Consider the following 15977-nt stretch of genomic DNA (forward strand, 5'->3'; position numbering starts at 1 on the left):
TTTCCTGCAAACTTCTTAGCTCAGCCTTTAGGACCCTTCACAAATCAGCTCGCAGGGTCTTTCCCAACCTTTGCTCCTATTGCTGGTCCCTCCACTAACCCCACGTGCAGCCATGCTGCCTCTCCCATTGTTCTTAGGCGCCCTGCCTTCATCCAGAGGAAGGGGAAAGGCTGCTGTATTTCTCAGCGTCTCTCCCAGTAGCTTGCACACAGAAAGCACTCAATTAATGTTTGCTCCGGGGGGTGAGGCTAAAGAGAGCTCAGGAGCCAAGTACTAAGGTCAGCAGGACCCCTGCAGTCCAGGGGAGAGACGGGGCTGGCCCTCCTCTTCTCCTCCTTCTGAAGCCTTCCTGACCACTCCACCCCGGTCGTCATCCCCTCCTAGCAGATTTTACTGGCTGCACTTAACAATGAAATCCTCACACGTACGTAGACTTAGGATTTGATTTCTACATAGCATGGCTCCCTCCCTTTCAAGGCTGCAGGCTTCCTTAGTGGAGAGCAACCAACGCCCACAGAACACTTACGACTGCCAGGCGCTGTTCTCCGCACCTGGCACACCTTGCCATCACCTCACCAGATCCTGCATGGGCCACACATAGTATTCGTATCCTCACTTTACAGAGGAGGAGCCAGTGGCACAGAGAGGTTAAGTAACTGGCCCAAGGCCACACAGTGAGTCACGGAGTCAGAATGAGGCCAGGTATGCCAGCGTCAGAGTGCATGCGCTTACCCAGGACCCTGCGCTCAAAACCACTGTCCCATGCAGGGGCTCAAAGGGGTGCTGGCTGGTCAGTGAGATGTGCAGGACAAGTCAAGGTAGGAGGCAGGTGCTGGATGTGGCTGGGTGCCGGGGGTGGCCAGACCTGGTCTCACCCTGTCCATGCAGTTACTGCAGAGTTAGCAGGTGATACCCAAGGAGAGCACCCGCCGCTTACCGCTGCAGCGCCCCCTGGCGGCCGACGTCGGCCCCAGCAGCGAGCAGTAAATCTCCTCCAGCCTCTCCAGGTGCCCCTCCTGGGTCGCGCTGGGCTCGCTGGCCATCTGCTCCACCGCTGCCACCACCGCGTGGAAATGGCGCTCCAGGGTGCGGCGGGGGCTGGCCTGTCGAGGAGCAGTGTCAGAGCCTGGATCCCGGCCCAGCACCCGCCCACCCCAGCTCGACGCCAAGTCCGCAGGTGCATGGACAACCCAACCTGGAGCCTCCTCTCTGCCTGGGGCGAAGCAGGGGGCGGGGCGCAGACGGAGCTTCCCTGCCAAGGCTCTGCGCCCCCACATCCAAGGCGCCTCTCCTGCCCCGCCACAGCTGCTACCAGATGCTGCCTGCGACTGCCCGTCCGCTCTGCCCCTCCACCCTGGGGTGGGAGACAGCTGGTGCCCAGCAGTGTGGGGAACCCAGCCCGGCAGGATGGCTGCTGGCACCCACCTCCTTGAGGCGTCACCAAGCGCTTGTGTCAACGCCCTGCCCCCACCAGAACGTGAACTCCAGGAAAGCAGTGAGTTTGTCTGTTTCATTTATAGCTGCATCGCCAGCTCTGTGTCCATCAATGTATGGAATATTTCCTGAACTTCTCTCATTTTTATACTGCCTTGACATAGCACCTATACTGCTAAGTACACATTATTTTTATTTAAATCAGCTCCGTTTTTTGGTTCAAGAATATTTTAAAAAGAAATGTTATATTGCTACCCTACATAAAAAGGCTGGCTCAGTGGTTGAGCATTGACCTATGAACCAGGAGGTCACGGGTTCGGTTCCCGGTCAGGGCACATGCATGGGTTGCAGGCTTGATTCCCATGATGTAATCAGCCGGTCAATGATGCTCTCTCATCAGTGATGTTTCTATCTCTCTCTCCCTCTCCATTCCTCTCTGAAATCAATAATATATATATATATATATATTTAAAATAAATAAAAAATAACTAATGATCACAAAGCACTATGGCCGGCCAAGCTTTAGGGCTGGAAGCTTGGTCTCTTTTTGAAAAGGGAAATGGGCAAGTGATGGAGATGTCTGAGGTAAAGCACCAGGCTGAGCCTTTCTCCTTAACGGAAGCAGGTCTTGAACGAGTTTCTCACGGTGCCCTTCCGTGCCCTTCAGCACCGGTCCTTCGCCTGCAGTGGGACAGCTCTGACACCCTGAGAACTGCCCTAGACCCTGCTCTCTGGCCGTCTCCCTCGCCGCACCCACCACCAACGAATCCTCTCATCACTGGTGTTGCAGGGCCCACACAAATGACACGGGCTGGCACACAGGTCTTGCTGCAATCTCTCTTCTGTGTTAGGGGTCTGCTGACTCGGGCCTCCACTTCCTGTGCTAAGGCAGAGTGGGGCGTTGTGACTAGCTAGGGCACTAATAAATATCTGCTGAACGATCAACTGAATGAACAAAAGCAACGAGAGGGATATGGAATCAGTGTTGGAAGGGGCCATGGGGACCATGGCATCTTGTTGCTTCATTTTATAAATTAATTATAAATAAATGAATTAAATATGTCTCTATTGAGCACCCACGATGTGCCAGGCACTGTTCTGGATACCCCTGCCCTCTTGGGGCTTATACTATAGTGTGTCTGCGGGGGTGGGAGAGGGAGAGGGCTGGGGAGATAATAAAACTGTATACAGCCCTGGCCGCATGGTTGAGTGTCAACCTATGAACCAGGAGGTCAGGGTTCAATTCCCGGTCAGGCCACATGCCTGGGTTTTAGGCTTGATCAATGATTCTCACCATTGATGTTTCTCTCTCTCTCTCCCTCTCCCTTCCTCTCTGATATCAATAAAAGTACATTTTTAAAAATAAAACTGCATATAGAGGGTGATATCTCAGTTTGTTAGAAAGAAGTGGTGGGGGAGGCGACTGAACGTGGGCTTGAAGTCAGATCTGGGTTCAAATTCTGACTCTGTCCCTTTGCATGTGTGACCATGAGTAGATGCTAAGAGTAGGTTAGCATCTTCTCTGTCCCTGAGTTTTGAAAAATGACATCCATTTCAGTGTTGTGGTGAGAATTTTAGAATGTGATATATGAGAAGTGCTTAACACAGTGCCTGGAACACAGCAAACATCCAATAAACAGTAGCTATTATGATTATCATTGTCATTATCATTAAGGCAACATATCAGACTGTCAATTGCTAATATGTCTGGGTAGAGGGGGGTGAATGATTTTTATTTTCTTCTGTGACTTAACTGCATTTCTCAGGCTTTCCTTAGCGCATGTGTATTAATTTTTGACTTATGAACAAAGGTAATATGGCAATAGGAGAGGGGGCAGACGAGTAGAGTAAGTAGTTGGTGTGGGCATGGAGGGCCCAGGACCAGACCCCACAGGGCTGGGCAGGGAATTACCTGCAGCTTCCTTTGCAGAGCATCCACCCGGCATGCGCCGCCCAGAGCTGCCTGCAGGGCGTGGGAGACCACGTGGCGCATGCAGGCCTCCGGGGTCTGCTGTGTCTGGGCTGCCTGGATCTCCAGCAGCAGGGCGCTGCACACGGAGGGAGACACCAGCTCAGGATCCACGAAGAGGAACACTCTGAGGGTAGAGGTGGGAAGGTGTGTGCTGATGAGAATGACTACTAGGTGAAGAGCCACGGGAGGGGCACCCTCAGAGTCTTGCGCTCCCCCAAGTTATTTAGTTCCTCCCAAAACAGGAACCTCAAATTCAAAAGTCTATGGGGGCGGGGGCAACAATAAGGAATGGTGAGGACTGTGGCAAGGATGAGCATGCACAGCTCTTCTAGAGAGGCAGCTGGTCCGTCTACTCCAAGCATGTCAAACTCAAAGGCTGACACGGGCCAAATAAACAAGGTGTAAGTGTATGTGGGCCGCAAAAAAACAAAAGCTTCAATTTTTATAGAAACGTGGGTCTATTTTGATAGAGACATGCTGAATACAAAGGGCTGAAATAAATGAGTCATCGTTAACATAAAATAATAGAACATTTTTATAAAATTAATATTTTTCCTTGAACTTTAACTTACCAGACACTGAATAACTGCACAAATTAATAAGTGTAACACAAAAAACCCCCTATTTTTCTTGTTCTCTGAAAGTGAAATATTTCCTGTTGCACACACCAAACAAGTCAGTCCAAGACTAATGACGTGGCCATCGGCTGCTAAAATATTCGCTGCTAGTATTAGTGGAGAGAAATGGTGCGCTGCGCGTAAGGTGCATAAGGGAAATGAATGCAACAGGATGATAGTAATCAGTCATTAGTGAATGTTGTTCATTATTAATAATTATGTATAACAGAATATTGTAAAAATTAAGTTACGAAATTTTTATTAAAACGTTTCTTACATACTGTTATATTGGCGGGGCCGCAAAAATATTCATTGTGGGCCGCGAGTTTGACATGCTTGGTCTAGTCTCTGGTATTCAGGTAGGTTCTAACCTAAATCCTGCTTCCTCCTTTGGCGTGATGGCCCATCGACCACATGGCCCTCTGGGAGGGACCCTAAACCCTTCTTGCTGAAACTGGTGCTCTGAGCAGCCCCATCTGCTCTCATCATCCCTATCACACCAGGAGACCACCTCAGCCAGCTGCGCCTCCCAACCTCTCCAAGGCTTATTTCTCTGAGCCCTTCCCCTCCCTGCACCTCCATGAACACAGAGCCTCAAACCATGCCTTTCAGCAGGGGAGGAAGCTATGCACCCAACACCATCTGTCCCTCTCCCCACCTGTAACAGTGGGCACTTCCTCAACCTTAGCTACAGGGCCAGGCACACCGATGACAGCCCGCAGACCTCTGTGACCGTGGCCTGAGCCCCTCTGCTCTAGGCATTCTGGAGCTGCCTCGGCTGCCAGCCTAGCTGATGCTGCCTGACGGCCACGGGCAGGATGGAGGTGAAACAACAGAACCCCGGGGTGGTCAGTGTCTTGTCCAAGAAGGAGACCCTTCCTACTCTCAGTGAGCTCCAGAGAAGGACCTGCACCCAGAGACGCACCCACCGCTGGACACATGTCATGGACAGGAGCTCCGCTGGGCTCCCCTCAGTCCAGCCCCCTCTCTTGTCCTCCTGTCAGTGAGCAGTCACACAGGCTCAACACTGGAGGGGTGACAGGCAGCGCCTGTCGGAGCCACTCACCTCTCCTGGTAGGGGTACAGCTCGCTCTTCAAGTTCTGCTCGGCAATGACCAGCCTTTGGTACAGCGTCCCTGCCAAGCAGAGCACTTCAGCAAGCTGCCGGGCCTCTGACCCCAAGCCCCTCCCCACAGCAGGTGCTGGGATGTTTGAGCTCCCAGAATCCTGAGACCAGTGTGAGGCCTTGGGTGGAGCTGGATTGCAGCATGGGAGACGCAGCTCCTACCTGGGGCAGCCAACTCGGTTCTCAGCCTGATGGCACAGTCCAGGGCCACTGTGCAGTAAGGGGCGGGCAGGGTCAGTAACCGCACGCAGAGGGCGTAGGTCCTCCGGTAGAGCTCCTGCGAGATGCCTGTGGCCTGGGACAGAGGGAGGGGTTGGATGCCTGGAGCCCGAGGTCAGGAAGGGTCCTGGGTGGGGTGGGAGAGGAGGACGGTGGGCCTGAAGCAGGACCTGGGCTCCCACTTCTCTCCCAAATCTATGCCTTCAATCTCTTCTCCCAGTGCCTGGAGGACAGGCTATTTGACACTCCACTCCAGCTCCCCAAGAGGGAAAGCCATCTGTCCTGTTCCCCCAGTAAGTCCTCTCCCTCCTCACCCTCTGTTCAGTGGGCCCCCCACGCCCCCCGGCCTCCAGGTTTCATTGCCCACTGCTAGGGAAAGGGCACAGACAGTGAAAGGAAGCCGATCCGGCCCTAGCTGGTTTGGCTCAGTGGCCAGAGCTTAGGCCTGTGGACTGAAGGGTCCCAGGTTCGATTCCGGTCAAGGGCACATGCCTAGGTTGTGGGCTCCATCCCCAGTAGGGGAAGTGCAGGAGGCAGCCGATCAATGATTCTCCCTCATCATTGATGTTTCTCTCTCCCTTCCAAACTGAAATCAATAAAAATATATTTTAAAAAAAGAAAAAGAAAACGAAAGAAAGGAAGCCGATTCGGGCGGGAAATCCAAGAGTTCTTCCAGGATCGCCCAGTCAAGGGGAGAGGACGTGTCCAGCCCAGACCCTCATCGTGGGTCCCCCTCCCCCCCCCCCCCCCCCCCCGCCACCCCCCATGCACCTCAGCCGGCTCACCTTGGTGAGCACGTACATTAGCGTGTGCAGCAAAGGGATGATGATGTGCCGGGTGTCCTCACGTTCTGCCTGGAAAACACGTATGGGGCTGGGGTTGAGGGGCTCACACACCTTGGCAGGAGGCAGCTGAAGGGGGTTAGGGGATGGCAGGGACGTGGTGGGAAGGGCCACAGTCTGCCCTGTGGAGGAGGCGCGTGGGGAGAGCACAGGGTGGCGGTCCCAGTGTGAGGGGGCGGGGGCGGGGTGCAGGCGACTCCGTGGGGGAGGGGCGGCGGTGAACCAGGGCAGGAGCTGGGAGCAAGTGGACAAGAAAGTCCCCACCTTGGAGGCTCCCTTGAGCGCAGCCCTGGGTGTGCAGGGCACTGGGAGCTGTGTGCGGGGGCGCGGGGAGCGGTGTGCAGGGCACTGGGAGCGGTGTGCGGGGGCGCGGGGAGCGGTTTGAGGCAACTGGACATTATAGTAGCTGTGCAGTCATGTTTCCAGGTGCGTTCTCTCTCTCCAAGTGGTGTGATTTTCCATTGGTGCCCACGTTATGATTTTTTTAGAAAGATGTCAGCTCACGTTAAACAGTGGCGTCATTTAAAGAAAATATTGCTCATAGAAAAGTACAGGAGGGAGACGCGTGGTGGAAACGCAGCCAGTTCACAAATGAGCAGTCTGGGGGACGCAGCGCGCAGGGGCTGAGCCCCAGCGGGTTGGCCTCTCTTCCTCTCACCCCTTTGGCCTCTCGGGGCTGGGGACCCACCTTTTCCAGTTCTCGGAGCAGAATGCGGACCAGCGCCGGGCTCTTACCAGGATCCCGCTCGACCTTCTTGTGCAGGGACCATCTCCACATGCCTGAGCCAGGAGAAAGGGGCCCGCCCAGCCAGGCGGGGGCAGCTCTCAGAGGAGACCCCCTGAGCAGGACCCCGAGTCCCGGAGCCCCAGACCATGTCTTCTAGCAGCCCTGGGGCTGACCCTTGGCGAGGCACTGGCTCCAGGTACACCTGGGAGGCCTTGTCACATGTGGGGAGTTCTCACCTGCTGCCCCTGGTGGACAGAGAATTCCCAGTGCAGACAGGAGGGAGGTGGGACATAGGGAGAGGGGTGTGCGCACGTGGCTTACGGAGCAACATCCTTTAGAGGTCAGCACCTCCACCCACGTTTCTGGAAGTCACGTGGGCCTGGAGGGCCCAGGGATTTCGTGGGCAAGGGGAGTTGGGGCGGGTGGTTAGGAGATAGACTGCAGGTTCCGGGGCGCTCTGCCACAGTCGCTGGCAGGTGAGCAGGCGGCAGGGGGCAGGGAAGGCTTCTGGTTCTTCAGGCCCCAGGGGTCTCCAGCAGGGTGAGGGTTCTGCTGGAAGCCCCTCCCTGTGAGCTGCAGGCCACATGCTCTGTTGAGAAGGTATGTGTGTGTGTGGGGGGGGAAGTGGGGGTGAGGACCGCTGGCTCTTACCTTGGTTGCTCCGCAGGGCGGGGGCCGGGGCACTGAGCTCCCGGAGCACAGCCTGCACGCTCCGCTGCAGGTCCAGCTCCACATCTGGGGGCAGATAGGGGGGAGCTGAGAGACCAGGAGCTTTGGAGCTCAGCCCCTGGTCCTACCCTCGCCCCACGTCCACTCTTCCACGAGAATGTCTGTAGCCCCTTCTCCGAGCCTCAGGAGGTGCCTGAAAATATCAACTAGGGCTGGCAGGCAGCACCCGGCCCGGGCAGGGAGACAGCCTCTCACACAGCGTTTCTGTGATTCCTGTAAAACCAGCATTTCCAAGAGACATTTAAGATGGTACACAAATGATCCTAATATTTGATAACGATGATCATTTTAATGGGTAGTGGAAAAACATATAACCAGTTCCTCAACAAATGCATGAAGCCAAAGTTAAAGTCAGTTTACAGACACATATTGGATAATACCAGGAAGAGGCCAAGACTCTCTCCCTGACCAAACTTCACTCAGGCTCTTCTGAGCCCTCTTCTCCACTGGGCCTGACCTTGGCCCCTGTCCGGTCCTTGGCCTGCCTAGCAGTTTCAGCAAGACTCCTGCTGTCAGTGTATAGAGAATCCCCCACTTGATATCTGATCAAGTTCGCCGTCCCCATGTCTGATGTATAAGTCCTTGACCTGCCTCTAGCGAGAATCCTGTCAGGTCAGTTGAATAAGAAACCCCCCAGCCCTGAGGTCTCTTCTTAGTAATTTCCCATCCACTGGCCCTCCCTTGTGGGAGGGCTGTAACTCTCCAGCTATCTCTGCTTACTCAGAGTTGAGCTGATGTCTCTCTCCTATTTCAGTAGTCTCGCATAAAGAGTGCTTTAACGAGTGCCAGGGTAGTTTTTTCTTTAATAGTGGTGCGTTGACATGGCGGCACAGAAATAAGTAACTGATGTTGGGAAGCGTGGCAGCCATGAGAATGCACTTGGCAGGTCCCACTATGAGACGTTCCACTGACCAGGGCGGGCGCTTGGTGTGGCTGGGCTGGGAACTCCATTGCTTTGTGCCGAGGCCATGCCACCCGGCCCACACTGAGGGCAGCAGGGATGCCAAAGCAGGCTGGTCCTGGAGATGCAAGCCTTCTCTGGTGGCTGACTTTGGCTCAGGGATTCCCCAGTCGCCCTGCGGAGCCTTCCTCTGTGACCTGTCAGTCTGAGACATTTCCCCCCACCCCTTCTTCCTTCTCCTTCATCCAGTTTCAGATTTGCATCAGGGCCCAACAGCTTGCTCCTCAGTCATCTCCAGCGCCCTCTCCACGTTCTGCCCACAGGTGTTTCCCCACATAAACCCTTGCGTACCTACTCCTGCCTTGGTATCTGCTTCTTGGAGGATCCGATGAGCACAGGAAAGATGGGAGATGCTCCCTGCATGTCAGTCCCCCTTTATGATGAATGCCAACTGAGAGTTTGGCTTTGTGGGCAAGTGTGCTTTCTCTGGGTGTCAGACAATACCAGCCATATACCTCAGGGGCTCCCCTTTTGCCTCAGCCGCCAGGAAACTTACAGCCAAACTGGGGCCCAGCCTCAAACATCAGCTCATCCCCAGTGATGGGGACCTCTGTTCTGTCCCTCTTCGGTGCTTCTGCTTTATGTCCTACTTAACACATCTACGAGTTGCTTCGGATGCCTCGGAAGCAGATGGGATGGAGATGGTAAGCTTTAGAAACAAACAGGCTGCCTCCGGGAATCGAAGTGTGTTTAGGCCAAGGCACTCCCTGCCCTGGTGCTCACAGACGGGCTCCTCCGGGCGTGGCTCTGGCACAGGCTTGTGCAAAGTCTGCTGGGGCCACTGGCCACGCTGAAACCTCGCCCTTGTCCTCCAGATCACATCAAGGCCCAATTCTAAGCCCGCTTCAGCTTGAGAGCGGGCAGTGAGCTGTTCCAGCCCATGTTTGCCCACCTGGCCACTGGCCAGGAAATAATTTAGCCTGGCACGAGGCTGGCCACAGCTGCCCTTTCATCTACTCTTCTCCACCTTGCATGAGGATTGGTTGCAGGGTGAGTTATTAAAAAATAATTGATGTTAAGTCTTCTCCCCTTCCTTCTTTTCCTCCCTCCTTCCCTCCTTTCCTTCTTCCTTTCTCCCTTCCTCCATCTCCCTCCCCACCCCCGCCTGCACACACAGACTTACAGCTGATATGTGACTTCCTCCCGGCCCCCTAGCTAGAGGGCAGAGGAGCCTTTATCTTCGGAGCTTTAGTTTCCCTTTGCTTTGCAAAGGGAGTTACTTTTCATTTTCAGAGAAAAATAGAGAAGTTGCCTGTAGCCCCAGGAGACAGCCCCAAATAAACTTTGTTTTCAAAAGTCTGGGCAGCCGGAACACACTCTTAGGCTTCGGTCCACATCTGGCTGCAGATGTGTTTTGTTTGGGCTTGTAGAGTCTCAAAAAAAATTGAATGGGCTGCCAAGATGTACAAATCAGGAGACTCTGCATTACAGTTGGGGGTTTGGGCATCTCCTGGACGTCTGCTGACACTGGCATGCGTTCCTTTCACAGCTGCCCCATGAGGGTAGGCACAGGTTCTGGTTCTTCCCAGTTCCCACTCTCCTCCTTTCACTCATCTACATCCTCCCCGAGCCCAGGAGTTTGAGACCCTGGCCATGTGATTGAGACAATCAATCAGATTGTCTTTAAAGGCGTGGGGAGGGAGCCTGCAGCCTTTAGTTAAAGAGGGAAGTGGCAATCCAAGAGTGTGTGGTTGGATTCCCTGAGAGTTACAGGGCCCAGGGGTTATGGGGACCCAGGGAATGAGGGAGACCAGGGCTAGCTGAGACATAGCTTACTGGGGGTGGCAAGGATCTCTGATGAGGGCAGCAAAACACTAAACTCTGTGCCCTTGAATGCCATTGCCATGTTCTCCTGTGCCACCTTTGCCGGAGCATAAGAATGTCCCCAAGGGAACCCCCTTTCTCCCTATGGACCATGGAAGCCTGGCCAAGGGGCCTGCAGCCCCCATGGAATAGAGACAACATACTTTCCCACCAACCAGACTCTCAGACCCAGGTAGGTGTTGTTATAGCTAAAGAGGCAACAGGGAGAGAAGGAGAAGAAAGGCTGAGAGGGTCCTGACCATGGTAGGACCCCCATAGTTCAGGGTCTGCTCCTCAATTTGAGACCATTCAAAGCTGTCCTAGGACTTGGCCATGCCAGCTCTCCATTGCCCTTCAATCCCAGACGAGTCAAGTCTCTTACCACACACCTCCTAGGGTTGTTTGCTTTCTCCTAGTCCCCAACCTTGGTGCACTTAGAATCACCTGGAAAGCTTTCAAAGTAAATACCCATGCATAGTCCCCCCAAATAAATATCTCTTCTCTGAGGGTGGGGCCTACTGATCAACTTTTATTTTATTTTATTTTTTAAATATATTTTTATTTATTTCAGGGAGAAGAAGGGAGAGGAAGAGAGAGACAGAAACATCCATGATGAGAGGGAATCATTGATTGGCTGCCTCCTGCCTGCCCTACACTAAGGATTGAGCCCGCAACCCAGGCATGTGCCCTTGACTGGAATCGAACCTGGGACCCTTTGGTCAGCAGGCCAATGCTCTGTTCACTGAGCCAAACCGCCTACGGCTCAGCTGGATCTTCTGACTGGCGCTGCTGCCTGGCGGTAAGTGGCGTGTGGCCAGTGTGCATGTCTTAGGAATGATAACCATCTGGTAGCTGTGCTTGCCCTAGGGTGTCCCCTCAGCTTCCCCAGGACAGGGATCCTCCAGGGCACTGGAGTCTGCGCCGCCGGGAGGCCTGCAGAGTGCTCTGACGTGCTGGGTGACCACTGGCTAACACACACCTTAGGGGAGGGGTCATCGCTCCTTGCTGTCACAGGTTCATATAAGGAAATGAATCTAGGTTTTGGAATCAGCCAGATCTGGGTTGCAATCCTGACTCTGCCACTTACTAGCTTTGTGGCTTTGAGCAAATTTCCTAACCTCTCTGAGCCTCAGTTTTCTTTTCAGTAAAATAAGGAAAATCACACTGATATTCCTACCTCACAGAAATATCTGACGTTTGCATGAGGCCATCTATAGTGAAATCGCTAAGAGAAGGATGCTGGAGCCAGATCACTGGGTCAAATCCTGATTTCACCACACAGTATCTGTGTGACTGTGGGAACAATACCTGTCCTCCCTGTGTCTCGCTATCTCCGTCTGTAAAACGGGAGTAAGAATGATATCTATCCTTCTAATGACTAAATGAGTACATATTTGTTGTGCTTTCACTAGTACTTCATATAGTGTAAGCTCTATAAAGGCTTTTGTTAAATAAATGCAAGTTTTGGTAATAAACCTTGCCTATTACTGTCCTTATTCCCAGGGTCCAGCTCAGTGATCTATACACAGTTGAGGCCAGTAACAGTGTGTGGATATCCGAATGGGGATGTTCTCACATTCGGGCGGCTGGGTTGGGCTCTCACAGCCGGCTGCGGGGAGGTCCTGCCAGCCCTGGGCAGCCTCACCTGCAAGAGTGTCTTTCCCATGATGCACCAGGCGCACTAGACCCCTCTCCCTGACCATACTGACCTGAGCTCTCCATGGGAGCCGACGTGTGAGGAGGATGTGGTTGTCTCGGGCAGCAGAATGGAAAGTAAAGTGGTTTGGTTTTTCTCTGCACAGAGATGGTTCTGCAAAATAAGAGGCAGTGAGCATAAGGGATAGGAAGGTGCAGAAAGTGTACTTGGGGATGGAGAGGCTCCCAGGGACCTGGGCTTCCAGCACACTGCAGGGCAGTCTAGGTTTATGTAAGAAACATGTCTAAGGTGCTTGCTATGTGGCAGGCACTCCTCTAAGCACTTACAAAGGGTCAGCTCTTTAATATTAATATTAACCTTATGTTGTAGATACTATTTTCTCCTAAAGTACAAATGGGAAAATTAAAGCACAGAGAGCTCAAATAACTCTTTAAGGTTAAATAGCCAGTAAGTAATACAATGAGCACTGGACTTGGACCATCTGGCTTCAGAGCCCATGCCCCATCATGAGTACAGGCTGCTCCACTGGAGGGGAGGGACTTCCAAAGAGAGAGAAAACAAAGAGACAATATTAGGAATGACAAAAATGCATATATACACTGAGTGGCCAGATTATTATGATCTCTGAACTATGGACATATGATGTTGTGCTGAGTAAAAAAAAACCATACTCAAAAGGTTACCTGTTGTCTGCTTCCATTTACATGACATTTTAGAAAAGGAAGAATTACAAGGCCAGAAACTAGAGCAGTATTGTGAGGGGCTGGGTAAGGTGAAGGGTTGACTGCAGAGGGGCAGGAGGGAGCTTTTGGGGGATGGAACTGCTCTGGATCCTGCTTGTGGTGAAATCTGTACCTGTGTTAAAACTCATGGACTGTATAGCAAAAGTAATCAATTTTAATGTATGCAAATCTATTATAATCTACAATAATAAAAGGGTAATATGCTAAGTAGACCAGAAGTCCTTCCAGACATCCTTCCGGATGAAGCCGGAGCCGGAGGGAAGCCCGAGTTCCGGGTGCCAGAGGGAAGCCGGTGCCGGCACCAGGTGGAAGGAAGGCCTACTCTTGCACGAATTTTGTGCATCGGGCCTCTGGTTAACAAAATAAAAAAGTAAAGTATTTTTTAAAAAGAGAAGCCCACATCTTACTTTGCAAATGGCATCACATGCTTCTATGCTCAAATAGGTTTGTGTTTTGTTTTTTTTTACCAGATTCTAGAATTTACAACAAAAAAGGACTGCTCATTCAATGGTGCTCTTGCAGCTTTATAAAACCCAACCATTCACACATAGGGCACCAGCTTATTTGGATGGGGGCTGCTGTCCAGACCACTGTCTCACTGGCCTCTGGGTAATTTACCCAGCCAGGGAGGGCAGGGCTTTGTCATTCATCCGTCCAAAGGGGCGCTTGCTGTGATTTGTCTGCTCCGAGGGGGAGGGGATGCTTCTTTCTGATGTGCACACAGGCCCCTGGCGCTGGCCGCAGCCTGCAGCCCTGTCTGTGCCCTCTGTTTCCCCTCCAGCTGCCAGTGTGCGGGAGGCTGGGAAGCCAGAGGAGCCCACGGGCTTGTCTTGTATGAGACAAAGCCTGAGAAACTGCTCTATGCAAAGAGCATGACACCTGCACCCACAGACTTGAAACATGTATTTGGGCTGCTCAGAGGCCCTGTGAGTTGCTTCCTAGCTCCTGACAGAGCTCTGAGGGACAGAGGTTGCTGAGGAAATGGAAGAGCGTCTATGGAACACCATCCATGCGGCAGACATTGTGCAGGGCGGAGAGCACAGAGAGAAATAAATGACGTGGTCCTTGCCCTTAGAAGCTGGAGGTCTAATCAGACAGTGACTTCTTAGTGACCGCGGTCACACTCCCGGCCGAGACATGCGCACTGACAGCTCACAGACCCAAGGTCCACAGCATGCTGACAACATACTCGCTTCACAGACTCACACGGGGAACCAGAGGCGTGCTTGGCCTAGTGTATTCTTAAAACTCACTTGTCACATCAAAAACCAGGCCTGTGGTAAACATAGAAGGCACAAGTGGCTGTACAGTGGGAAGCAAGTGTCCTCCTCACCTCTCCTCTGGCCCATCAGTGCCCTTCCCCAGAAGGAGCCATCGTGTTAAAAAGTCCTAGTCTGTGGCCAACCTTTAAAAGTATATGCGTAACCATGGACACAGGCAGCAGTGTGGTCGGCCGGGGAAAGAGGGAGGTCCGGGGTGGAGGGAGTCAATGGAGGGGAAAAGGGACATTTGTATTACTTTCAACAATGAAGATAAATTTAAAAAATAGAAAAGGAAAAAGGAATAAAAATAAGGTCAGCTGGGCTCGGGCGGCCCGTGGTGCCTGTGTGAATCATCTGACAAGCATCCATGGGCACTCTCTGCTTCTCCGTAGCACCTGACACATGGTGTCCTGTTTAATTGTCCGGTTGCCCCGCTAGAATGCAAGCTCCACGGGGGCAGGACCCTGTCACGTCCACTGCTGTGTCCCCATTACCCCCCAGGGTTTACACCACCTAGAAGGCCCTCAGTAAAGATCGTTGAATGAACAGCTGTCAGGCACTCAGATGGAGATAAGACAGTGTCACTGTCCCCAAGCTACTCTCAGGCCAGGAGCAGAAGCAAGTCTGTGGGGCATGGCTGGGAGGACAAATGGCACAGGAAACAGAAATCATCTTGATGCTCGGAGTACTGGCAGAGGAGCCAGTCATCCCATGGGGAGGGGACACGGGCACAGACACAGTAGTGAGGACGCTGTGCGCTGCCACACTCACATCACGGCCACCCCTGCCACATGTGCCTGGGGATCTGTCTCGGGCCCCATCTTGGACAACTGGCTGCAATGTCCGGCTGCTCCTTTTGTGCCTCTGACCAAGCAAATGGCACAGCAGAGCTCAGCTCACATGCCCTGCGGCCTCCCTGTTCCCCCAGTCACATCAAGAACGTGACACCACAGGAAAGAAGTACATGACCTCTGCCACCAGCACAGGCAGCAGGGCAAGCGGCTGGGGGTGGAGCCCAGTGAGCTGGGAGAAGCGCCAGGTCACTGCACTGTGGCCTCTCACCCTGCGCTGTCCATGCATCGTTTCATTTGTTCAACAGCTATTGAGCCTCATTATGTGATGGACACTGTGCTACAGACACAAGGTTGGAAAACGTGTCTTCAATTGAAGACCAAATCAATGAACAGATGGATTCATTCATTCATTTATTCAATATTTACCGAGCATCTTCTGTATGTCAGACACTGTTTCAGGTCCTGGGGATATGGCAATACCTTATCACAGACCAAGACACCTGCCCCCTAAAGGTTGTGCTCTAGTCTAGTGAGTATGTAGTGAGTACGGACGGTATAGACAAGGTCAGTGATTAAATTGCATATTAGATGATGGCAGTGCTGTAAGAATGAGACTGGGAAGGAGAATGAGGGGTTTCCAGAGCTGGGGATGTGGTTTTTAGAAGGGTGATCAGGGAGTTCTCATTGAAGAGGTGACATCTGAGTAGGAACCTGCAGGAGGAGGAGAGCAAGCCAGGTGGCAGCTGCAGGAATCATGCTCCAGGTGAAGGGAGGAGCTAGCCAGGCACTAAAGAGGGTGCCGGCGGACAGTTCTCCATTGCTTGTGCAGGTCTGTGAGGGTTCGGTTCAGATCACATCTTCAAGAAAGTTTGTGTCATGAATAGCTTTGGAAAAGGGAGAGTGTGTCTCCCCCCCCCCAGGGCAGAGCGTAGATTTACTTGCCATTCAGTATAATAAGAGACAATGTCTCCTTCCAGGGCAAAGATTTGCTGGCAGCTCATTGTGAAAACTGGGCTTCCCGAGCTCAGGTTCCTTGGTTGGGACAGCATTCACAGGCTCCACCTCCGTGCTGTCCCCCCATGGGGGGGAGG

At 52.9% G+C, this 15977-nt stretch overlaps 1 protein-coding gene across 1 annotated transcript in view; it reads right to left on the reverse strand.

Annotated features, from left to right (window-relative positions):
• The window catches only part of PIK3R6 (phosphoinositide-3-kinase regulatory subunit 6), a gene marked incomplete at its 5' end in the record, with an annotated part of 32988 nt that extends 17816 nt beyond the window's left edge, over positions 1-15172 (reverse strand). Inside the window, 10 exon segments of the mRNA XM_080677387.1 lie at positions 938-1103; positions 3347-3530; positions 5090-5159; positions 5312-5444; positions 6154-6222; positions 6899-6990; positions 7589-7672; positions 12140-12159; positions 12161-12240; positions 15155-15172. Of these exon segments, the coding sequence (XP_080533513.1) occupies positions 938-1103; positions 3347-3530; positions 5090-5159; positions 5312-5444; positions 6154-6222; positions 6899-6990; positions 7589-7672; positions 12140-12159; positions 12161-12240; positions 15155-15172 (916 nt within the window).
• Between the last annotated feature and the right edge of the window lie 805 nt (positions 15173-15977).

Source organism: Plecotus auritus (assembly GCF_963455305.1).
Source record: "Plecotus auritus genome assembly, chromosome: 7".
Classification (NCBI taxonomy): domain Eukaryota; kingdom Metazoa; phylum Chordata; class Mammalia; order Chiroptera; family Vespertilionidae; genus Plecotus; species Plecotus auritus.